Genomic DNA, 27,674 nt, shown 5'->3' with positions numbered 1-27,674 from the left:
ATATTCAAACAAAATGTTGATGAGAACTTCACAAACTTGTGGACAGAACTGGATCCTCGAATCCAAGAAGCAAATAGGACACCTAATTTCCTCAATCCCAACAGGCCTTCTCCAAGGCACATTGTATGGAAGCTGTCTAAAATCAATGACAAACAAACAATCCTCAAGGCAGCCAGGGAAAAAAAGACGGTAACCTACAAAGGAAAGCCCATTAGATTATCATCAGATTTCTCAGCAGAAACTGTACAAGCCAGGAAGGAGTGGAAACAAATATTCATACTATTGAAAGAGAGAAATTATGAGACAAGAATAATATATCCGGCAAAGATATCCTTTAGATATGAAGGAGGAATAAAGACCTTTCCAGACATACAGAAGCTGAGGGAATTTTCTAGTACACAACCTGCACTACAAAAAATACTAAAGGAGGCTTTTGACCACACTCAACAGAGTCAATTTGTGGCAACCAAAACATAAAAAGGGAGAGAGTAAAGGCCTGAATCAGAATATGGGAATGGAGAAAGTAAGTGTGCTGAACAAAATGGAATACTGTAAATATCAAACTTTCCTTTACATAAACTTAAAAAAATACAGAACTGAAATATATACTGTAATAAAAAAAAAAAAAAAAAACAGAGGGAAATATCATAGAATACCATCACATGGAAATAATAGACAACAACAAAAAGGAAAAGAAACAATGGAAACATAGCCTTACCAGAAAACTAAAGATAGAATGACAGGAAATCCTCATCAATGATCACCCTAAATGTAAATGGAGTGAACTCACCAAAAAAAGGGCACAGAGTAGCAGATTGGATCAAAAAACTAAACCCAACCATATGCTGTCTCCAAGAGACACATCTCAGCTACAAGGACAAGATAGACTCAAAGTAAAAGGGTAGAAATTGACACTCCAAGAAAAAGGTACCCAGAGAAAATAAGGTGTAGCCATAATGATATCAGATGAAACAGACTTCAGAGTGAAAAAGATAACAAGAGACAAAGATGAACATTTCATTATGGTAAAGGGGAATATACAACAAGAAGACGTAACAGTCATCCATATTTATGTCCCCAATCAGGGAGCACCGAAATATACCAAATAAATACTAAAAAACTAAAGGGAGAAATTGACCAAAACACAATTATACTAGGGGACTTAAATACATCATTGGCAGCTATAGATAGATCGTCCAAACAGAAAATAAGTAACAAAATAACAGCAGCCATAAATGACACTTTAGATGAAATGCACAAAACTGACATATATAGAGCACTTCATCGTAAAATATCAGACTATACATTCTTTTCGAGTGTACATGGAACATTCTCAAGGATAGACCATATATTGGGACATAAAATCAGCCTCAGCAAAATTGAGAAGATTGAAATCATACCAAGCATATTCTCTGATCACAAGGGTTTGAAATTGGATATCAACTGCAAAAAGAAATCAGGAAAAAACACAAATACATGGAGATTAAACAAAATAATTTTAAAGAACGACTGGGTCAAAGAAGATATTAGAGGAGAGATCAAAAGAGACATAGAAACAAATGACAATGAAAATACATCCTACCAAAATTTTTGGGATGCTGGGAAAGCAGTTTTAAGAGGGAAATTTATATCATTACAGGCCTATCTCAAGACACAAGAAAAATCCCAAATAACTAATCTCATGTTACACCTTAAAGAACTAGAAAAAGAAGAACAAGCGAAACCCAAGGTCAGCAGAAGAAAGGAGATAACAAAAATCAGAGCAGAACTAAATGAAATAGAGAACAAAATAGAAAAAAATTAATGTGACAAAGAGCTGGTTCTTTGAAAAGATTAACAAAATTGACAAACCCTTGGCTAGACTCACTAAGATAAAAAGAGAGAAGATACTAATTAACAACATCAGAAATGAAAAAGGGGAAGTTATCACGGACACCACAGAAATACAAAGGATCATGCAAGAATACTATGAAGGACTATATACCACCAAATTCAATAACCTAGAAGAAATGGACAAGTTCTTAGAATCATATAGCCTTCCAAGGCTGAACCATGAAGAACTGGAAAATCTAAACTGATGGATATCAGTAACGAAATTGAATCAGTCATCCAAAACCATCCCAAAAGCAAAAGTCCGAGACCAGATGGCTTCACTAGTGAATTCTACCAAACCTTCAAACAGGATCTAATACCAACCCTGCTCAAACTCTTCCAAAAAACTGAAGAAGAGAAAGTATTCCCTAACTCATTTTATGAGGCCAACATTACACTGATACCAAAACCTGGTAAGGACAACAAAAATAAAGATAACTACAGACCAATATCTCTGATGAATACAGATGCAAAAATCCTAAACAAAATTCTAGCAAATCAAGCACAACAATGCATTAAAAAGATTATTCATCACGACCAAGTTGGTTTAATCCCCGGGGCACCAGAATGGTTCAACATCCGCAAATCCATCAATGTGACACATCACATAAACAAAATAAAGGACAAAAATCAAATGATTATATCAATTGATGCAGAAAAAGCATTTGACAAGATACAACATCCATTTATGATTAAAACACTTAATAAAATAGGTATAGAAGAAAAATAACTGAACATAAAAAGGCCATAGATCACAAACCCTCAGCTAATCTCATAATTAAGGTTGAAAAACTGAAGCCCTTTGCTCTATGTTCAGGAAGAATACAGCCCTGTCCCCTATCACCTCTGCTTTTCAATATACTTTTGGAAGTTCTTGCCAGAACACTCTGGCAAGAAAAAGAAATAAAAGGCATCCAAATTGGGAATAAAGAAGATAAATTGTCACTCTTTGCAGAAGACATGATGCTATATATAGAAAACCCTAAAGACTCCACCAAAACGCTATTAGAAATAATCAACGAATACAGTAAAGTTGCTGGCTACAAAATCAACGTACAAAAGTCCATTGCATTCCTATATGCTAACAATGAAATCTCAGAAGAAGAAATACAAAAACAACTCCTTTTTCAATTGCAGCAAAAAGAATAAAATACCTATGAATAATTTTATCCAAGGATATGAAGGACCTATATGCTGAAAACTATAAGAAATTTTTGAAAGAAATTGAAGAAGATACAAAGAAATGGAAAGACATTCCATGCTCATGGATTGGAAGAATCAACAGTTAAAATGGCCATATTACCCAAAGCAATATACGGATTTAATGCAATCCCCATCAAAATCCCAATGACATTTTTTCAAGAAATATAACAAAAAATCATCAGATTTGTTTGGATCCACAAAAGCCAAAACAATCTTATGAAAAGCCAAAGCAATCTTAAGAAAAAAGAACAATACTGGAGGTATCACACTGCCTGACTTTAGCTTGTACTACAGGGCTACAATAATAAAAACAGCATGGTATTGGCAGAAAAATAGACACATAGACCAATGGAATAGAATTGAGACCCAGAAATAAAACCCCATAAATATGGACAGATAATTTTTGACAAAGAAGTTAAAAACATACAATGGAGGAAAGACAGCCTCTTCAATAAATGGTGCTGGAGAATTGGATAGCCACATGCAAAAGAATGAACCTGGACTGCTATCTGACACCATGTACCAAAATTAATTCAAAAGAGATCAAAGACTTAAGCATAAGACCTGACACTCTAAACTGCATAGAAGAAAACATAGGTACTAAACTTATGGACCTTGGGTTCAAAGAGCATTTTGTGAATTTGACTCCAATGGCCAAGGAAGTAAAAGCTAAAATAAACAAGTGAGACTATATGAAACTTAAAAGCTTCTGTACAGCAAAAGAAACCACAACAAAATAAATAGGCAACCAACTGAATGGGAGAAGGTTATTGCAAATGGTGCCTCCGATAAGGGGCTAATATCCAAAATATACAAAGAACTCATGAAACTCAACAGCAAAAAAACAAACAACCCAATTGAAAAATGGGCAGAGGACCTGAAGAGACATTTCTCCAAAAAGGAGAAATGGGGCCAAAAGGACATACAAATGGCAAATAGACATATGAAAAAATGCTCAACATCACTAATCATCAGAGAAATGCAAATAAAAACTACTATGAGATATCACCTCACCCCAGTCAGAATGGCTATCATCAACAAGACAAACAGTAACAAATGTTGGAGAGGCTGTGGAGAAAAAGGGACCCTCATATACTGTTGGTGGGAATGCAGACTGGTGCAGCCATTATGGAAGGCAGTGTGGAGGTTCCTCAAAAAATTAGAAATAGAATTACCATATGACCCAGCAATCCCTCTGCTGGGTATCTACCCAAAAAATTTGAAATCATTTATACATAAAGACACGTGTGCTCCAATGTTCATTGCAGCTTTGTTTATGGTGGCCAAGACATGGAAACAACCAAAATGTCCTTTGATAGATGAATAGATAAAGAAGTTGTGGTATATATATACAATGGAATACTATTCAGCGGTAAGAAAGCATGATATAAAAAGTTTTGTGACAACATGGATGGATCTTGAGAGTATGATGCTAAGCGAAATAAGTCAGACAGAAAAAGCAGAGAACCCTATGATTTCACTGATATGTAGTATATAAACCAAAAACAACAAAAGAACAAGACAAACAAATGAGAAACAGAAACTCATAGACACAGACAATAGTTTAGTGGTTACCAGAGGGTAAGGTGGGTGGGGGGTGGGAGATGAGAGTAAGGGGGATCAAATATATGGTGATGGAAGGTGAACTGACTCTGGGTGGTAAACGCACAATGAGATTTATAAATGATGTAATACAGAATTGTATACCTGAAATCTATGTAATTTCACTAACAATTATCACCCCAATAAATTTAAAAAAATAAATAAATAATCAAAAAAAAATAAAGAAAACTGAAAAGTGATCCTATGCAATGTTCTCTGATAAAGATGAAATGGGTTTAAGATGTAAACTATAGGGTGGCTTTAGAACAGGGGTGTCCAAACTTTTTTCAAAGTTTTTCACCAAGGGCCATTTGCAGTAAAATACACAAACAGCCGGGTCACTCACTGGAGGTGAAGTACGTATTGCCTCACCTGGTTTATTTAAGTAAACTGAATATGTTTTTGGAATTGCTGCGGGCCAATAAAACATGGATCGCGGGCCGCAGTTGGCCTCCGGGCCGCAGTTTGGACACCCCTGCTTTAGAATAACCACATTACTTAGAAAAATCGAAAGGTGTTTCCAAGTGGTCATAGCTGCCACATTTAATATCTTTGGTTTCTATGAACTATTCTTAAATGATCTGAAAACTACTTATAAAGTTAGACAAAATAACACCTATTAAGGATTTTCATGTTAAGGTATAAAGAAGGAAACCAGCTCTGCGGGATGACATGCTTCGTTGTGGAGATTGCTTCCAACCAGGCACAGAAGCAGCCCCTCTCTCTGGGACTGAGCAGAGGAAGATGAAATATATAGTGAGTGTGGTGCTTCTGAACATGTTTTGGAACTTTAATTTTCTGCATTAATCTACATAAGGAATTGATGTGCAAAGCAGCATGGTGGAACATGGCTTTGTTTGATCTTACAAGGGGCCAAATTTGGGGCCGATTTATACTCCTGGCAATCTATTGCTTTAAAAAGTTGGGAGTAACTCAAGGAAAGAAATAAAAAGTGGACCTTGGGGCAAATTTAATTTTAAAAAGGTTGGATGTATTTCAGAGGATTCTGAAGGCAACATCAAAAAGATATTTTTAAAAGACATTGAGTTTTATATAGTCTCATTAATTTCTTTCAGCTGTCACCCCAGTAAACTTTAATTAAAACAAAAAAACAAAAGACTTTGAGAGGCTGAATTGCCTAGGATGACAAATAAGTACAGTAGCAGGCAACAAGTAAATCTCTTCCTGCAAATTTACCTTCCCATCCTCTAATGCTCTCTCAGTTTGCCCACGATTGTGATAGGCAATACTTTTGCAGGTCTAGCAGTAACAAAACATAATACCCTCCCACCATTTACATGTATCATTGTTTCTTCGGTCCTGTTAAGCACATGTTTACTGAGGACCATTTTTCTAATTCTTCCAAAAATGAATGTTGTCTTCAGTCATATGAAATGTATACCCTAAGTTATGGTCCTATTCTTTTTTTACATATGTTATAGCTTTGTATGTCAACACTACATCATAATGCAATCTTTAAAGATATCTTAAACAGCAACTAATCTCAATACACATATTTCCAACACTACAAACAACTCAATATAAGAAGCCATGACCAAGTTTACATGTGCAAAGTTTACACATAAAACAATGTGGTATGACTGCTGGCTGCCTGGTGGAGACTGTAAAATTATTCTGATTATGCATACTAGTTACAGATATTAAAATTAAAAAAAATAAATGTATATTGGACTACTTAATATAGTAGGTGTAGATTTAGGGAGAAAGAGTTAATGTTAAAGATTGTGAGTTTTCTGCATGAATCTCTCGGGGGTTTTCTGCAAGAATCTCTTAGGATTATAGAGGAATACATTGCCATGCGTTGCCTCCTTGGAGACTTGATTATCAAGAAATAATTGCTCTGATTCTAAAACATTTGCAAATGCAAACAATATACAAGGCCTATTTCTTTACTAATATGATTACAAAAAATATTAAAAACAAGTAAGAAAAACTGTTCATTAAAATAATTTAATAATATGGCATATTTCCCTAAATTAACTGATTAAACATAAAGCACTAAAGCTATATAAATCACTCTTAATGTGTTTGAACAGCATTCTCGTACTTTCCATAATTCTAAATCTTAAACTTCTTTCAATTCCAAGTATTATTCAATTAAGTCAGCAAATTAACTTGAAATTGGAGACTAATTGAAATAAAATCTATCCAAAAAGGTCATGTAGTAAGTCAGGAGAAGGTCATTTACTCATGAATTCCCATAGTTATTTATTGGCCTTTCATTGGAGAGAGAGCCATGTCACTACCACATTAATTACAGTTCAAAAAGACAGCAGGCATCAAGAGGATAGCTCTAAAACACTGTGAAAAGCAGATCTTCTTCCAATGTACCGCCTGAGGAATAAATCACATTTTATTATAAAAGATTAAACTTTAAATCCATAAACACTGTTGTGCTCTGATCAATAGTTCATAGTATCATACCACATATTTTACAGCTTACTAATAATGTACATCAAGTAAGGATCACATTTAGTGATCATATCTAAATTAAACCCAACCGATACTTTTGTAAGAAGCAGACAATAATCATTCAGCAAAAGAAAATCCCCACTTTTGAAATAAAGTATAGTTTTCAAAAGATTGATTTTAATTTTATTATTAGAGTACAAAAACAAATTCAGGTCAACTTAATAAATGATTCTATTGTTTCTCAGTATTCTTTATGTGTAAATGTGTTCAAGGATTTCCCTTATGTAGGAAATGCAAATCCTTTTAAAAAATAAATTAAAGTGGTTTAGCATTCTATCCATCAATTAAAAATGGTAAATAAAAGGCACACATTATTATTTGATAATATCATAACACTATTCATCATTAGGAGCTATCAATTTTCACATTCTTCCATATTTTACATGAAAAAATAATACAAATCTGTGAGCATTATCAGTCAAGTTAAGAAATGTAATGGCTCAAAAACAATGAAGAATTTAGAATTAGAATTACAGCAACCTCTCTAAGCATTTCTATCTGTATCAAATATGTCTTTGAGCAATTCAGAATCTCCCAGTTACCTCATCTGTAAAATGAAAGTTTTATATATTCTGTCATTTTCAAAATTAGTACCAGCCTAAGCATTCTATGATTCGAAAAAATCTAAGAGGTACGATAATTTATTTGCTAGTGAAACATGATCTATGAGTATTTCAATATGAATAGGCAGTTTTGTTATTTGATCATCTTACTATAAATTATTAACTCTCAGACAAAACTTAGATGTCATCAAATACTGTTTGAACATTCATCATTTTCAATCAAATATAGACTATTGTAATATTCAGCATAAAATCACACATACTGTCACTTGAAGACCCATCAGGACTTTAAATGCCTTCCCGTACTTGACAATCGAATTAGGTCAAATACACAGAGTTGTCTTTAACTGAGAAACATATTGAGTTTGTCACTGGATTTTCCACATCCAGAGAACAGAAAAGTGTTATTCCAAGAAATAGTACCAAGTTATATAATATTTAAATACATTATTGAAAGAAAAAAAAAAACTTGTACTCTAGACTATAATGGGTTAATTAATCATGTCCCTTAAAAAAGATTCATTTTTCTTAATATCCCAACATAGTTCTACCATATTTCATTACTATGTAAAAATAACCATGTACATTTCTATGGCTGCCCAATTTAATATTCATAAAAGAAAATGATTAAATAAAATTTAATTAAAAATTTTATCTATTGAATGCACCTTTCTTGTAATAGAGTAAGTCTAACTAAAAAAACACAGACAAAAACCTCAGAAACTTGCATGCCCAAAAACTTCATTTGAAAGTTAAATTTCATGGTTTGGTAGGCTGCAGCAGTTCTATCCCTGTTTGAAATAATTATAAACACAACATTCTACTTAATTATATTTACTAAAATTTATCATATTAGAAGACAATTGGTAAACTGAAGCATTTATTCCTGTAATCTTTATTATTAGGATAATTACATGGTCCTTGCTCCACATTCACTCTTCAGAAAGCAAATTATCTGCCTGAATATTTGAGTTTCCATTTTTAGCTTACTAAATTCATTAAAAAATCTAAAAACCTCTTTTGACCCATTGGAACCTATGAATATAACTGATGGAATCATACCATTAAATGCTGTGTTTTATCATTCTGATTCTGGTATTATAAACCTCATAAGATAAAATGACTAGTGAAAAAGTACTTTCAAGAGAACAATATCATAATTACTTTTTTAAATGAACCCTAACAACAGACGACTAATGATTATAATTCAAGGGTGTAAAAAAGACTATATTGCTTTCCTTGATAAGCTAATGCTATACCTAATGATACTACATTTAGTATCATTAATTCTACTCACTTTTATAATAAGAACATATATATCAACAAGAAGCAAAACATAATCAAGTGAGTGTGCATATTTGAACAAAGTGTCGAACCATTTAATGTTAAAGTGATTAAAATATCTGATTATTTTTCCCATATTCACATAACAAAAATGCTGTATGCTTCAGTTGAAAACTACTCTCGTGAGCCTACTGTAAAAACTTTCTATCCTCTATGTCAGTCACATATATTTATGTGTACTAATGTAATGAAGCTTTGCATATTTCTTTCATAACAGTCAATGAATAAAATAATCAAGTCTTATTTTTATCATTTTTTTTCTGAATTCTCTAAGAACAAATAATATAATGCAGTACCTTTGGATATTGTTTCACAGGAATCAATACCCTTTCCGAGAGCTTTATGTTTTTGTTGCTGATGACATCAAGATATTTCTTTTCTTCATCTTCTTTTTTTCCATCAGAACCTTGAAATTTTTCAATTTCTGAAAAAAAGTCACAAAACAATAAATGAAATGAGAAGTCATCATCGAATACATTAATTGTTCTTACTATTTCTCTTATTAAGTAAGATTTTGAAGAAACTTGATAAAAGGTCTGAAACAGCACCTAGTTAACAGCTACTTGAATGCTGCTACTGTATATGAGATGATCTCTGTCAGCTAAAACAAGTGACATTTGAAGATGTGATTGTCTTCTGTGAAGCATAGGATGCATTTATTTTTTAACATCTTCAAACAAAATAGAGGAAGAATATGTCCTTTAACTATTTAAAATATCTAAGCAAATGTAACTTTCCTAGGATCAATGAATAGAAGAAAACATACTTTAAGGTTATATGTTTTATTTTTACTTAGAACTATTCCTATGGAAAAAAATTAATTGGAAAGAGTAAGAACCCATTGTCTAAGATAGGGCAGTAAAGATAAATACCATGTTATTTTACATTCTAACCAAACTTAAAGGCAATTAAAAAGGGGGTCACAAAAAGTCATATGAAGGTTTAAATCTGTAAATGCTATCATTCATATTCACAGGACAATTACTACATAAGGCTACTTTACTAAGACTAGCAGACACAGCAGCCATACTTAATACACAGAAATAAACACAGGGATGCAGACAAAATGGGGAGACAAAGAATGTCCCAAATGAAAGAACAGAACACAGCTCCTGAAAAAGAACTAAACAAAATGGAGACAAGCAATGTACCAGATGCAGAGTTCAAAGCACTGGTTATAAGGATTCTCAGTGATCTCAGAGAGAACTTCAACAAAGAGATGGGGAACATAAAATGGAGATAGAAAATATTTAAAAAAAAACAAAGTGAATTATGAAGAATACAATAATTGAAATCAATAATACATTGGAGAGAATCAAGAGTAGATTAGATGAAGCAGAGTATCAAATCAATAATTTGGAAGGTAGTAGAAAACACCAATCAGAACAGCAAAAAAAGTAGGATGATTTAATTGGCCTCTGGGACAACATCAAGCATATCAACATTCACATCAGAGGGGTACCAGAAAGAAAAGAGAAAGAGCAAGGAATTGAAAACCTACTTGAAAAAATAATGAAAGAAAACTTCCCTAACCTTATGAAGGAAATAGACCTACAAGCCCAGGAAGTATAGATAGTCCCAAACAAGACAAACCCAAAGAGGTCCACATCAAGATACATCATAATTAAAATGACAAAGGTGAAAGACAATGAGCAAATCATAAAAGCAGCTACAGAAAAGCAGTGAGTTACCTACAGGGGAGACCCCATAAGACTATCAGCTGATATCTCAACAGAAACTTTTCAAGCCAAGAAGGGATTGGCATGAAATAGTCTAAGTAATGAAAAGCAAGGACCTACAACCAAGTTTACCCAGCAAAGCTATCATTTAGAATCGAAGGACAGGTGAAGATCTTCCTAGACAAGAAAAAGCTAAAGGAGTTCATCACCACCAAATCATTAATATAAGGAATGTTAAAGGGACTTCTTTAAGAAGAAAATAAGATAAAAAATATGATTAATAACTATAATAATAATAATAATAATAATAACTACATACCTATCAACAATTGCTTTCAGTGTAAATGGATTAAACTGCTCCAATCAAAAGACATAGGGTGGCTGAATGGATAAGAAAACAATTCCCTTACAGTATGCTGCCAGCAAGAGACTCACTTCACATTGAAAGACACACACAGACTGAAAGTAATAAGATGGAAAAAGATACTTCATGAAAATAGACATAAAAAAAATTTAAAAGCTGGAGTAGTAATACTTATACCAGACAAAATAGACTTAAAAACAAACAAAAAGCTATAACAAGAGACAAAGAAGGACCTAGTAATCCCACTTGTGGGTATTTATCTGAAAAAAACCCAAACGCTACTTCAAAGGGACATGTGCATCCATATGTCCATTGCAGCATTGTTTACAATAGCCAAGACATGGAGGCAGCCTGGGTGTCCTTCAATGGATGAATGGATAAAGACGATGTGGTACATGGCAGTATATACAATGAAACATTATTCAGCCATTAAAAAGAATGAAATCTTGCCATCTGCAACAACATGGATGGACCTAGAGCGTGTTGGGCTGAGTGGAGTCAGACAGAGAAAGACAAATGCCATATGATTTCACTTATATGGTAAACATAAATAACAAAATAAATGAAGAAACAAAACAGAAACAGACTCTTTGTTATAGAGAATTTTTTGATAATTGCCACTGGGAGGGGCATTGAAGGGATGGGTGAAAAAGATAAAGGGATTAAGTGGTAAAAATTGGTAGTTACAAAATAGTCATGTCAATGTAAAGCATAGCATGAGAAATACAGTCAAAAATATTTTAATAACTGTGTATGGTGACAGACGGGTACTAGATTGTTTAAGATTTTTACTGAAATATAGCTAACATACAATATCACATTAGTTTTAGGTGCACATTATAGTTATTCAACAGCAACCCCCTGATATTATGTATAGTTATTACCATATTATTGATTTTATTCCCTATGCTAAGAAGTGATCACCATGATAAATCCAGCAACCATCTGATACTGTACACGCTATCACATATTATTGACTATATTTCTCTATGCTGTATATTACATCCCCATGACTTATTTGTTTTACACCTGGAAATTTCAACCTCTTATTCCCCTTTATCTTCCCCCCCTTTTTTAATTTTTCAGTTACAGTTGACACTCAATATTTTTTATATTAATTCCAGGTGTTCAGCATAGTGTTTAGAAATGTATATAATTTACAAAGTGATCTCCCTGACTAGAAGGGTACTAGATTTATTGGGGTGATTACCTTGAAAGTTATGTAAATATCTAATCAGTATGTTGTACACCTGAAAGTTTGTAACCTTTCCAATAAAGGTTTATTAAAAATAAAAAAGAAGCTGAATACATGTGCACATACATACTTATGTGTGGGGGTAAACAAATACAATAAAGCTATAAAGAATATAAAGGAAAGTTGAGCCCAAGAAGTTGTGGTATTACTTTATATTTACAGGGTGATATTTGAGCAGAACCCTGAATAATGAGAAAGAATAAAACATGAGAAGATCAAGAAATCAAGTTTTACAGCCTGTTGGAGAAGCAGCTTCACTTACTCTTGGAACAGTTAGAAGCAGTAAAGCCCATGTGGTTGAAGAGCAGTGAATGTAGAGAAGAGGTTTGATAGGTGGTTACAAGACAAATCATGTTAAGACCTTGTAGGATAAGTGACATTTTCTGCTTTGTATTGTGAATGTAATGGGAAGCCACTGGTAGGTTTTGGTGCAGAAGGGAGGAAGCGATATTTTAATTTTATTTGTAAAGGTAACACAAGATGTAATATGCAAAACCAATCATAGCAGAAAGCGAACAAGCAAGGAACCTAACTTGTATCTGTCTAGCTGAGAAATGATGAGTACTTGGTCTAACAAGGTAGGAATAAAATGGTGAGAAGCATGTATGTAACTAGAGTCACTTCATGGAATCCACTACGTAAAATCAGTGTTTTGGAGAATCTTGCAATATTCATTTCCCTTATTTCTTTTATGTTTATTGTTCAGTTATTATTACCATAAAATCATCTATAAAGATTTCTTCCCTCCTAGCTCTTGGCCAATTATACTATTTCAAAGCACTTCTTAAATTAAGATATGAATGTGACAGTTTTTTTAGTTTTTGTTAGATATAAAACAAAAAACATTTTGTTTCTGCTATTTTGGAGCAAAAATAATGTGATGATAGTTATTGGGCATGGAAATTATTAATTTACATTACATCTTGAAACTATTTTTTAAAGGTCTACTTCGGTTGGTAGAAATACTACATTGCATCTAACAATTTTTGTTTTTTGTTATTTTATTTTTAATTAGCATCTTTCCTAAAATTATTTCCCATTGCTTATGTAAAATCCCTGTAGCAGTTCAGGTAGAATTTTTCAGCATATTATTCATTTGGCCCATGTGGAATTAAAAAAAATATACATATTTTTGAAGTTAGATTACATTGCTTACTCAAACAATGCCTAAATAAATGCAACACTTCATAGTTCATACAGTCATTTATAATCATTTTTTCAGTTATATGCTATAATCTCCCTGAGCTGCCTGAAAAGCAGTTATATGCATTATGTCTATAATTTCTACTTAGTATGATGGCATCAGATTCTTACTCTTCTACTCCAGAATATTGACAAGTAACTTGAATTGACTGTCTGTTTAAACCATGAAACATTCTATTGAAGTCTTTCAATCCCTTATGTAATTATTACATACAGAACTCTGACAAATGCAAAGAAATAATATTCATTATATCCTCTGATACTGACAATGAACTTTTGATCACTGCCCTTCGGGTATATGCACCTAGAGGATATCATACTTCCTAGCTTGCTGAGGCAATTGTAACGTGGGACACACTGGGGAAGCCTACTCAAATCCCAATCTAGTAAACGTACAGTTTCTCCCTTTGTCACTCTATAATAAAAATAAATTGAATTTGTCTGACATCATTTGCTCTCTACAAAACTACCACCTTAGACATTTCTAGATGTTTGCAATTTTATCAATAGATGATTAATTCCAATAACTTTTACATCAAGAAATAGAGTTCAATGAATTACCACGTCCACTGCTTTTTCTGTTCATTTCTACACTTTCCTTTTGAAATTTTTGATACTTCTTTTACCCTTCTGAGATTTTCAGGGACTTATCTTGTTTTCCCTGGCATATCTTGCAAAGCTGAAATCCTAGACCCATTAAGTACTCATTTCTCTTTTTCCTCTCTCCCAGGCCTCACTTTTTATTTTCTATGATTTTGACTGCTTCAAATACATCATGAGTGGAATATATTTCATATTTATTCTTTTGTGACTGGCTTATTTCCCTTAGCATAATGTCTTTGGGGTTCATCCATATTGTATCATGTGACAGGATTTCATCCTTCTTAAAGTCTGTATAACATACCGTTGTATGTATATACCACAGTTTCTTTATTCATTCATCAGTAAATGAACATTTGGGTTACTTCCACGTACTGGCTATTGTGAATAATGCTACAATGAACATGCATGTACATATATCTCTTCAAGACATGGCTTCCAATATTTTGGATGTAAACCCAGAAGTGGGATTGCTGGATCATATGGTGATAGTTAATTTTGCAATTAGCACATTATAGAGGTTCATATTTTTAAACATAGTTGACATATAATTATACATACACAATGAGAAAAATCAAAATTATCTGGTTCGATGGGAAAATCAGGTATTTAAAATAAATGAAATTCTCTATGAAAATAAAATTTGCATATTTTAAGTAATCATTCTGAAATAAATACTTATTGCTGAGTCATTTCAAAGATAATATACTTTGCATGATCCAGGAACTTGATGTTGTATGTCAGTTATTCTATCAGGGTAATCAATGAGAGCGATGAGTTTATTATTTCATGAATTCAATAAATACTACTGAATTATAGTCTACTTCACGTGTAGAGGATTGAATATAGAAGGGAAATAGGTAAAGCCAGAGAATAATGAGGGAAACTTCACTTATACAATTGAGGTTGAAGAGTCACTAGTAACTAGACTTGGGATAAATCTAGATGTAAGACATCCTATCCTAACTATGGATAGGAAGTGACAAGGGGATGGAGAGAAGAACAAAAGATAGCCCCTAGCTAAGTGGTCCTAGCAATAAAGTTGAGTTCACACGTGCTCGTGTATGTGTGTGTGTGTGCTTAGAATATTCACCTGATTATATTTTTTAGTTTTGCAATTAATTGTTGCTATTTAATTTTTGGTTTATTTTAGTCATATTTAGTTAGCATTTATCCTGGCAACACTATGTACACTTATTTATTTAACCAAGAAACATAATGTCCCAACTTGTTAGAACTGTATACTAAAGAATACTAAATATCTTCCTAGTCAAGCAAATTACATAGAGCTCTTTATTCCTAATTTCTTCATGGAGAGTGAAATTCATGCAATTCCAGGTACTAATAATTCTACAACACACACAAAGCAGGAACAAACTTAAAACATGTGTAAATATAACCACTAGTTCTAGGGAGATTTTAAAGAATACGTTTAATTACCAGGTAAACTTTGAAGATGATTTTCATTGCATTATAAGAGAAAATGCAATGTATATATGTAATGTATAATTGTAATGAGAGAAAATGCAATGTATATATGCAATGTATACTTGTAAAATGTATCAAAGCAAAGAATATGGAATTAGACTAAGAAGAAAACCAGTTACTGTCAATAAAATGTAAGTGACCTTTAAATATAACAACAGGAAATGATGCCAGTATTGAGTTGTTTTGACAATTTATGCTCATCTAAAACCAAAAGTCAATAAGAGGTTGTAAAAAGTTATTTTATTTATGGACATTTTCAGAAGGGACTTTGTAATAAAAATGATGTTCAAGTGCCCGGTGATTAGAATTCCTTATTATAAATGGAACACAAACAACTTATATTTACATAATATAACTGATCAAATGTTACCCTTCTTGTTCTACCTTCAAATTATATTCTTTTAGCTTCTAAGTAAAAATGTTTTCTGCTCTTAGTATTTGACTACAGAACCAAACCTTTAATGATTAGTGCTAATAGAATGAAAGAGTGCAACAAAGTAAAATAATTTTCATCTTCCTTTTAAGATCCCCTACATGAAATTTCAGAGATCAGTATGCTATTATACAGTAGGATTCTAACATTTCTAAGTCCAGAATGAATGGGCAAAAATATCAATAACAACTACTTGTCATAAAACAAAAACCTAACATCAATACAAGAATATGAGGGAATGATTTAGCACAAATTTTACTTCATTGATATTGATCAGAAACATATATTTCCAAATTTCAGTCTCAAAGAATGGGTGCAGAAGCAACAATGGTACTTTGACATATATAATTGTTTTTAGCATCAAAACCCTGTGGAGTAACAGTGATCCCACTTTCCAAATAAATAAACAGGAGTTCGAAGAGCTAATGGAACATATTATAAATACAAGAAGGAAAACAATAGGGTGAAAAGGAATTAAAAATTTGAGAAAGGCACTACTCAGTGTAGCTTTACATTTAACAACATAAACAAAAATGAAAAGAAAAGGAGCCAGACTTTGCTTAAAAATACCATGTAGAAATTGGTCCTTGAACAATTGACCCTTGAATAACACAGGGGTTAGGGATGCCAAATCCCTGAACAGTCAGGAATCCACGTGTAACTTTTGACGCCCCCAACTTAATAGTCCACTGTCTACAAGAAGCCTTATTTATAATATAATCAGTCAATTAACACATATTTATATGTTATATGTATAATATGCTGTACTCTTATAATAAAGTAAGCTAGATAAAAGAAAATGTTATTAAGAAAACCATAAGGAAAATACATTTACAGTACTTATTGAAAAAAATCCATGTATAAGTGGACCCGCGCAGTTCAAACCCATGTTGTTCAAGGGACAACTGTATAAATATTTTCTGGGGAGAGTGTAATTCAGGTTTCCATTTTGCCTTAACTGCTTCTAGGAAGCTCAGAGCTAAGAGTATCAGAGCTAAGTTCTAACTTGCCTTGGAGAAGGATTTCTTATGTAATTCTTTTACTTTTCACCTTCTTTCCAACTTTTTAAAATTCTTATTATATTTTTATATTTATTTTGAACATGATTTTATTATAAGCTCCCTCAACTCCAACTCAGAAATAAATGATAAATACCATTTTATTTTAAAATTATTTAATATTCTGTATTATTAATTATTAAACCAACAATCTCTACTAATGCAAAATTTCTTAGAGTTCTGTTTGTTTTTTTTTGGAACTAAATCTGGGTGCTAAAATCACCCTCTGTATCTTGCTTGCTACATAATCTTAAGCAAATTAATTAGCTTCCGTTCCTTCTTTTTAAAGAAAGTAAATTTATCAGATAACGACATTATGGGAATTAGAATTTTGTTTATACCTCTCTACCAATAACTATCACATTGTTTTGATATTATACTGTTTCAGATTGGTCTCCCTCTATACTGCAATCTCTGAGCAGGAGATTTATTTTGCTCATTTTCACAGCCCCTGTACCTAGCCCAGTGATTAACAAGGTAGAAGAGGAAATTATGCTCTAAACCTATGTATTTCACCAAAGAAAAATGAATTGGGTAGGTCCTTACAAAACAAATCTTAAATGATGAGGAGGGTTACCTTATGGGTGAACAATGATGCTAGCATAAGAGATTGTGAATAATGGATTTCTCAGACTCCAGGTCTGAAGGTCTAGTGGATATAGGTGTAATTCCAAAACCATTTAAGGGATGGGAAGTTGTTTTTTAAACATGGAATAATATGTATCGTTTTACTGAAGGCATAATTAACTCTTTCAGATCCATTGATAGTAAATTGGAAGCAAAAATTTGCAAATATCAAATACCTACACAAGTAATTATTTTGATGATTAAAACAGAATCTGCTACACTTGATGAAATAATCCAAGTATTTGTTTTCAACAAGACTAACCACAGAGAATTAAGTATTTTAGTTGCTACTAATTCATTTTAAACCAACTTAAACTGTGAAGATCACACCCACCCTGCCCACTTTCCTGACTGCTTATCCACATTCTAGTCAGTAAAAGTCTCAGCTCACAGTTCCTCTCTCCTATGGAATTACTGAGTCGAGAAACTCACAGGGATTTCTCTTCATAAATTCCTACCACTTAATTCCTGTATTACATATTCAGTCAGTACTACCTTTCAGTCCCAACACAAGGCAACATCCTAACTCTATGATCTTGGAAAAGTCACGTAAGCATAATGGGCTTCATCTGTTCCCTCTTCCCACCCACAATTCCACCCTGAAATTGTAATCAGATCTTATGAAGGGTGTCCTGGTATATTCTTGTGATCACAGACTTCCTGATATAGTATTCTGTCACTAATTAGTTGTGTGACAGTTGGCATAAAAATGATGATAAATATTGCTTTCGAAAAAAAATTTCTATGTGCTAGGCAATGGTCAAATTCTGCACATGGGCTAGTTCATTTAATCAGTTGACTTCAGTTTTTTGTGTCACATTGCTGACTTTTAAAATAGGTATAATATCCTCATAAAGTTGTTATGAGGAATAAATGAGTCAATTTATGCAAATCACTTAGAACAGTACCTCACACATAATAAAGAGTATGATATTAGCTATTATCTTCTTATTTACTTCCATTCGGGGGCTGCACATGAGACTTCATTGGACTCTTTTCCATTATTAAAACCAAAGATCATGACAGCCAATGTTATTAGATTTCACATGATTACACCTTGTCTTTAAGTAGATTGTTAATTATTGAGGGCGCATCATGACTTATTGCTCAGCGTTTCCTTTACCAGATTAACACCATTATGGTTATGTTAAAAATGGCAACATATTGATTTAAATAAGGAAAAAATGGAAAAGAATGAGAACAATGATGCCACAGTGATACTAAGAATAGGGCATGGCATAAATTTGCTAAAACCATCATCAAAAAATATTTTGAACCTTTTGGACAGTATTGTCATCTAACACCAAGCAGTGGCACTTCACATAAGGCAGAAGGATCAAGTTTATTTATTTTTTTCAAACTTGTTAATTGTCAGACACAAAGTCTTAAGTTTTAAAGTTGATGTCCAGGTTTGGGACCCCTTTCCTGAACGCATTCAGTGTTTTGATTTTAGTTCTTAGAAAGTTAGGCACACACAAATTTGCACACAATAAAATCATATAGGACACAAATTTCTGCTTGCTGAGCAATTATAATCATGCCCTATAATAAATGTAGTAGAAAAATCTTACATCGATATTCTACTTTGCAGGTCATAATTCCATAGTACATCATTCTGACAAAGGCAACACAATACACTGGAAAACCCAGATAGTTCTGTGCCACTCCTGAGTTTTCTCAACTTTGTACTCGGTGCAAGATATTTCCCAAGTGATTAATATGCATTGTGTGATTTAAACCTTATATTAACCCAAGATGATAGTACACAATTATCACCTTCACTATACAAAAGTGGAACCTGAAGGTTAATTTCCTGGTTGAAGGACTAGCAAAATAATGAGGCAGGGATTTGAATTCCAAAGCTCAGGTTCTTCATCATGACATCAATCATTCACCTTCTTACCTACCACCTTCATTCAGTGACTATTTACTGAGTCTTCTCTGTGCCAGGCTCCATTCCAGGAACTGGACACACTATGGTGAAACAGAGAAAAATCCCTGCCCTCTTGAATTTTATAGACAAATGAGGTAGAAAATAAATGAATAAGTAAACTATAATTTAATCGGGATGGGCATAATAGTTTGAAGAAAAAACAAAGCAAGATAATGGCATAGAACATGGTGAGAAGTGTGTGATATTTAGATAGAAGTAATTAAGAAAGGGCTCCTTACAGATTAATACTTGATCAGAGAACTGAATTAAGTAAGGGGGTAAACTCATGAACATCTTAGAGTAGAGTTTTCCAGGAAGATGGGATAGCAAGTGCAAAGCATTTGAGACTGGAATTTGGCATATTTGAGAAACTGTAGCAAGGGCAGTGTGGTTAGAGTGGTGTATACACGGGAGAAAATGGTGTGAGATGAAGTGGAGGAGGTAAGGCCTGGTAATCTGCATGTGGGTATAGTAAAATTTTTGTAATGACGAAAATATGGCAGAAATGATGGTGTATGACTTCTGAGATTAGGTTATATAAGACTTTGTGGTTTCATCCTTGTTCTCTTTCTTGGATCATGTGTCTCGGGAAAATTATCCGTTTTTGTCATGAGGAAACTAAAGCAGCCCTACAGAGAGTTCCATGTTCTGAGGAACTGAGGCTTTTTGCTAACCGTGATGTAAGGTACCTGCATCGGAAGCAGATGCTCTATCCCCAGTAAACCTTCAGGTGACAGCAAGTTCTTCCAGAGACCCTGAGCTAGAACCATCCATCCAAGCTTCTCCCAAAGAACTTTCCTCCAGAAACGGTGAGGTAATAAATGTTGCTTTAAGTAGTTATGTTTTGAAATAATTTATTATGCAGCAATAGATAATTAATACATCACAATACAGAATTTTTCATGTTCTAAGATTTTGAAGAGTTTAATCTGATTTGTGTTCTTAAAAGATTATTCTGGCAGTTCTATGTAGGATGGCCAGAGTGGAGGCAGGGAGACCAGTTATTGAGGCAGTTATACCAGATCAGATTGGATACAATGAATTAGAGGTGATAGAGGTGGAGGTTTAAAAATTGGTTGGATTATTCTGATGGTAGTGGTTTATTGTAGATTGGAATGAAAGTGTAAGATAAAGGGAGGAATCAACAATGACTTTTAGGTTTTTGTCTTGAGCAAGCAGCTGAAGAGGAGCCGTATTTATAGACATGAAAAATGATAGGCAGAAGAGCAGGCTTCGCAAGGAAAACTATGAGTTTTACTTGCGTTATATATAGGTGGTATCTAAGTGGAAACGTGTAATAGGGAGTTGGGTATTTAATTCTGGAACCCAGGGAAAAAGCTGGGATTCACATAAAAATTTTTGAGTCATCAGCATGTGGTTCATGCTAATACACAGCTATGGATTGGAATTGAGAGAGGGTGATTACCAAAGAGTGAAGCCAGGGAATAAAAGAAAGGAAGAGAAGGAGGATTCAACAAATTAAGTAAGAAGAGGCAACCAGTGATGAAGAAGAAAACCAAAAGAATGAAGATGACAAAATCCCCATGCATAAAATGCCTTAAAATTAAAAAAAAAAAAAAAAAAAAATCAACTGACTCATCCTGCTGAGAAGCCTTGTAATGAAAACTGAATTTTGACTGTTGAAGCCATGGCAAGGTAAAGGATGCTGGTGATCTTTCTAACGATGATTTCAGTCACTTGTTGGAGTAGATTTATGAGATAATAGGTGGAGAGGATGCGGATACAGTATGAAGCTTACTATAGTTACTCTGGTTCATTGCCTTCCTAAACTCTGCTTTAAACGCCTTGAGATCGACCTGTACTCAGCTCCTTCAATCTGATAACATTTTCCCTTTTCTTCCTATACTAGGAAATAAATCACTTTCTTTGACGTAAACGGAACTAAGCTCATATCCAGTTGATTTCATCCACTCTCACAGTTATCTACAATCTCCTCTTTTCAGACACGAAGGGCAAACTACGTTCCTGAGTTTTAGATCTCTTCTTCAACCTCTTACTCGTCCAAGACAAATGAAACTCATACATTTCAACCTGAACTCAACACTAAAGCTTATTCACTCCTTGTGTTTCCTTCCACCACAATATTCATAGTCAACCAAGAACAAGAGCGCCAATCTTAGCTATTTAAATATTAGTTACCCCTCACCTTTCTACATGCAGTAGCCATCCAGTACTGTTGATTGCATCTCTGGAGCTCCTCTCAAATGCAGCTTCTCCACTCCAGGTGCTCTGCCACTACTCTGTTCCCTTTGTCATACGTTTTTACCAATGGCAGGAACCTTTCAATTACTTTCCTTGAAGACTTATGTCTCACATCTAAGCTGTCCTTGTAAAACACAGACTTGAGCATTATACATTCCCCTTTGCTGGTGATACGTGGTATTCGTATTCTATTTCTTGGCTATACTGAGCTTTCAAATTGTCTTTATTGAATGAATGAATATGACTACTCTGACACTTACCTGCTTCTCACTGCCTGAAGGTTAAATTCTTAACTTTTTTCCTGTCACTAAAAATTGATCAACCATTCCTTTATTGTCTCTTACCACCTTCTAGTTTATCTCTTTCCATCCTGAAGCAAACACGGCATTCTGTCCTCACACGTACAGTAAGCAAACCTTGTGCTTTCAAAGTCCTCAGGCATTTGCTCATGATTTTTCCTCCTTCCTCTGACCATGGAAGGAGAACTCTTTATTTAATGAAGGCCCACCATGAACACTCATGTTGCATAATTACCCCATCCCAGGTCTACCTTAGCATTCTGTACTGTTTAAATACAGCAGTTTTATTACTTTGTAATGTGCTGCTTACAAGTGTTTTCCCCATTAAATTGTGACTTCCTTGAGATCAGAAACCACATCATTTTTATTATTTTTTTACTCCCAGAACTCATTACAACAGATAACTTCCAAGTATAAACGCAAAATCAGGCCTACTCATCAGACTGTCTGTCCAAAGAATTTTTTTCTAAAAGAATGTCTCTTGTTTTTTAACACAAAACTTCACAGAATATATGTGACTTTCAATACAATGATTTTTAGATTGTTGTTTACATGGAAAACTTACATTTACTGCCACAAGACAAAAATACAACACTTAAAATTCATCTTCATTTCCACAAAATGCAACCCGATATTTTTCTAATTTGCAATGGTTTGGTCTCATGTACATGTTTTGAAAACTATAAAAAAAAAAAAAGGGGGAATAACATCTAAGAGGCAATAAGCATTCAAAGCAACTTTGTTTTTTAACAACCTTATTATTCAGTGGTCATTAAGTGATATTTTTAGCATTTTACAATCAAATATCTCTTATTACTTATATGTTGCTATTTAACTGTAATTTTGGTTACATTTTAGGATATTAGTTGAAGCTTTTGAGTGGACATGCACTATAATTTTTTTGGAAAAATAAGCTCTCAGCATTTTATTCAATATGTCTGATTTTTTTAAAAATGAATTACTAATGGTAACAGGGAACAGTCTGCAGTCTTTACTAAGTTATTTCTGATTTTCTCATATTCAACCATATTTATTACCATGAGCAGAACATATGTCTTATGTTTATGGGTGGGTGAGAGATTTTACAATTGCCAAAGATTCATTGAGATATGCTAGCTTAATAAAAAGAAAATAATACATTTAAAATCAGCAGCAGCTCAAGGTGCTAGGTTCAAATTATAAGACCTTTTCTTGAGCCTACTCTTCACTGTGATAATTATCTAAATCAGCATTTATTCATCACTTAGATGAATTTTACAGAAATACTACACCCAGATGTGCTTGAATTTGTATTAATTTATTTTCAAGAGGATCAAAAGCCTAATTGCATTAAGCATTCCTTGTGTTTAAAAATCGATTTTCCTGAATTGAATTAAGGTGAGCAACTTATTATTCACTGGAGATAAAAAATACTAATATGTCAATGGCAGAAGGCATTTAAATATGGGTACACCTGCTTCACATTCACATGCTCCAGGGCACACTTTCTTCATCCAATACTTCCATTCACTCAGCAAATGTTACGGAGAGTGTCATTGTGTATAAATCATTGGGAAGGAGAAGAAGAAGTAACACTCTGCCTTCAATTGTTAATTATCTAGTAACAATAATTGCAGGTAGCATAATGCATAGTCTTTATTTTATTGTTGTTCACACCGTTCCTAATTTATCATCTGTATATTTCAATAGGTCAAACTTATCAAAGTCAAATTGAAAAACTAATTAAATATGTTTGTAGTATTTATGAGTGGTATAAATATAAATTGGAAGCCCAACTTCCTTAGCATCAATGTTCTTATATAATAATATAATATGTGCAAATAATATACAATTATGACAATAGTATGTATAGAGAAGGAATTAAGATATTTTATGTATATATATTTAAGATATATTTAAGATATATATATGTATATATATATATTTAAGATGTATATATGTATACATATGGAATATCTTAATTCCTTCTATGCACATATACACTCACTCTTACTTGTTGTGTTGTTTTGAAAATTAGTATATAATTTACGAGCTTCATGTTTATAGTGATTTCTAAGCTTTAGGAAAAATTTACCAAGCTTTTCCCTTGACGCCAATCATTTTACCTAACTCTAAAGACAGAAGCTCCTATAACGAATCAAGATCAAACAATTGAGCGCCATATTAGGAAATAAAGTCTCTCTAGGACTTAAAGATGATGTTTTTACCCTCTTGGATCCATCCCTCCACTATTTGTTTTTCCTGTTCCTCTCTTCAGTTATTCCCATGTAACTGATATGAAAAAATAGACTGGCCTCATCTTACATAAATGGGTCCCTAACCACCATAGTATGGTACTGGACAGAAAGTACACTAAGGGTTTGTCTTTGCTTGCCCTTCTTCAGATTCAGTGAGAAATGCTTTCTTTTTGAGTCCGTCTTTCTCTACTTCTCCTCACCAATAAAGCAATGAATCCTTGAGGAATGAATTCAAGCCCTCACTCTAAAGGGAAGGAGCCAGTATCTGGTTGCCACTCAGTCTAAATTTAATCTCAAGGTAGGCTTGGGGGCAAAAAGATTCCACAGGTGTCAGAAACGGCATACCTTATCATATGATAAACTAGAAAGTGTTTTGTGCCAACTCCCAGGAAACAATCTCTCTTCATGCCTCACTCAGAAACATGCAGTGGGAACAGGTGGCTAATTGTGGACTCAGAAATTTAGATCTTAAGACCTCTCTCCTCAACAAAGACACAACTGTACCCCAGCCCCTTAGGAGGAACCGATAAGGTGTAACTGTTTGTTATTTTCTTTCTACTTCATCACTTGTTTTCCACACCCCTTGTTACCCTGTCAGATACATTCTCCAATTTTAAAAACATGAAGATATAAACAAGAATTTAAAAGCTTCTAATTTCTCTTTGTTACACGCTATTGTTTTGACAGCCTTCTAGAACATGAAGTTCATGTTTCATCACTATCCCCATGCTGAACACAGGCAGCTAAAATTTACCAATATTATCAAATATACATGATCATAAACTAGGAATTACAAGATACAGCACTATCTTATTACTGGATTTATACAAGTCCATTCACACTTCTAGTTCTAAGTTTCATTCGCTGTAAAAGATCATTTTTCTTTAATGAATTTGAAGTTCCTTTCCAATTCTGGTATGTGTTAAGTCTGTCTATAATGCAAAACTAGAATGAGGTGTCTATAAGGGGAGACAGGTTCAATACAGTTATTTGCACCTGTATTGTATATTTGATTATTAACTTGCTTTGAGGTGTGTTTTTTTTCTTTTTGTGACTTTATCTCTTTTCCAGTTTGAATATTCAATTTTCCTGTAGCTTGGATTCTATATTGTAATGGTTAAGAGTATGGCCTCTTAACTCTTAAGAGGAGTGTATTAACCACTCTATGTTCTATATCCTCATCTATCCAATGGAAATAATAACTTCTTCACACTTTTGTTTTGAGGGATAATGGTAATAACAAAATTACTTAGAATATTACTTGTACACTATGTTTGCTATTAATACTCTTGTACTACATGAATCTCTCTGTAGGAGAAAACACCCACCTCATAATACAGTCCTAAACTGGAGACTCATCAGAACTATAGCTAAAGGAAGAGTCAATAGGATGAGCGACAACCTAAGGCACTGTATCCTGCACAGCATTTATTGGTTAGCTGTTCACAGATTTAGTGGGACTATCTAGATATTTGGAACTTTTAATCTTCATTCCTGAAGATAAAAGATGTGGTAAAAGATGAGCTATTCCAGAGTCAAAACAATCTTTTACAAAAATAGTTATTTTGTACATTTACAACAAGGTAGGTGGGTTAGATAGAATTCCTTGAATTGCACATTCATGCATACATATATATGTATACAAGTTTCATTGAGATATAATTCACACATTCCAAGATTCACCCTTTTAAAGTTTACAATTGTATTTTTTAAATATATTGACATAGCTGTGCAACCATCAAAACTATCTAATTTTAAAATATTTTCTTCATCAAAAAATCCCCTGGCAACCACTGATCTATTAATACTTTTTATGTGTATAGACTTGCCTATTCTGAACTTTTCATATAAATGTAATCATACAATCTGTAGCCTGTTGTGCCTAGCTTCTTTCACTTAGCATAATGTTTAAGGTTTACTTGTGCTATCACATGCACAATACTTTACTCCTTTTTATGGACAAACAATATTCCATTGTACAGATGTATTTATTTGTTTATCCATTCCTGACTTAATGGGCATTTCAGTTGTTTCTATGTTTTTGATAAAATAGATGATACTGTTTTGAGCATCTGTGTATAAGTTTCTGTGTGGATATATGTTTCCAGTTCTCTTGGATAGAATCCCAGGAGTGGAATTACTCAGCCACAGAGTAGCTATATGGTTAACATTTTGAAGAAACAGTACGCTGCTTTCCAAAGTTACTGTATCATTTTCATATCCCACTACCAATGCATGAGGCTTCCAATTTCTCTACATCTTCACTTGTTATTGTCTATCTTTATTTTAGTCATTTTAGTGTGTGTAATGTTGCATCTGATGATGGATTTAATTTGTATGTTTAACAACTAATGAAGTTAGTGTCTTTTAATGTGATTACTTGTAATTGCATATCCTATGGAGAAATGTTTACTTAAATCTGTTGCCCGGTTTTAACTGGATTGTCTTTTTTATTATTGAGTTGTAAAGGTTCTTTATATTCTTTGACACAAGTCCCTTATTAGACAAGTCATTTGCAAATATTTTCTCCGATCCTATGTGTGTTCTTGTCACTTTCTTGATGGTGTCATTTGCACCATAAAAGTTTTAATTTTGATATAGTCCAATTTATTTATTTTTTTGTAGCCTAACTTTTGTGTCATGTCTTAAAAACCACTCCCGGCCCATGGCCACAAAGAATTACTCCCATAACAGTTGTATAAATTCAGCTCTTAAATTCAGATCTTTGATCCATGTTGGAGTAAGTGTTTGTATATAGTGTGTGGTAGGAGTTCAACTTAATTCTGTTGCATGTGGATATCCAATTGTCTCACCACCAATTGTTGAAAAACTGTTCCACATGTAATGTTCTTGGTGCCCTTGTCAAAAATTAATTGACCATAATATGAAGGTATATTTCTACACTTTGAAATCTATTCCATTGATCTGTCTGTCATAATGTTAATACCGTATTGTCTTGATTATTGCAGCTTTGTAGTAAGTTTTAAGATCATGGAGTGTGAGTTTTCCAAATTTGTTCATTTTTTTCATGATCCTTTTAACTGTTTAGATCCCTGGATTCCAATATGAATTTTTGATGTAGTGTATCATTTTCTGAAAGAAAAGCAGCTAGAATTTTGTAAGGAATTGTATTAAATTTGTAGGTCAGTATAAGACTATTGTCACCTTAATAATATTTAGCCTTTTAAAACAAGAAAA

The 27,674-nt window shown here is 33.3% G+C and overlaps 1 protein-coding gene across 7 annotated transcripts in view; it reads right to left on the bottom strand.

The window, feature by feature from the left end:
* Nucleotides 1-27,674, bottom strand: part of KHDRBS2 (KH RNA binding domain containing, signal transduction associated 2) — a 542,840-nt gene that overhangs the window by 456,068 nt on the left and 59,098 nt on the right. For all 7 annotated transcript variants that reach the window (XR_013993122.1, XR_013993123.1, XR_013993124.1 and 4 more), the window contains exon 2: nt 9,374-9,501. Coding sequence is in view for 2 of the 7 variants with exons in the window: in XM_081044942.1 (XP_080901068.1) it covers nt 9,374-9,501 (128 nt within the window). In the remaining 5 variants the exon portion in view is untranslated. The remainder of the gene's footprint in view (nt 1-9,373; nt 9,502-27,674) is intronic.

This window comes from Rhinolophus hipposideros, assembly GCF_964194185.1.
Source record: "Rhinolophus hipposideros genome assembly, chromosome: 3".
Lineage (NCBI taxonomy): Eukaryota > Metazoa > Chordata > Mammalia > Chiroptera > Rhinolophidae > Rhinolophus > Rhinolophus hipposideros.
Note: the sequence above shows the minus strand (reverse complement) of the source record. Positions and strands in the feature narration are given on the sequence as shown.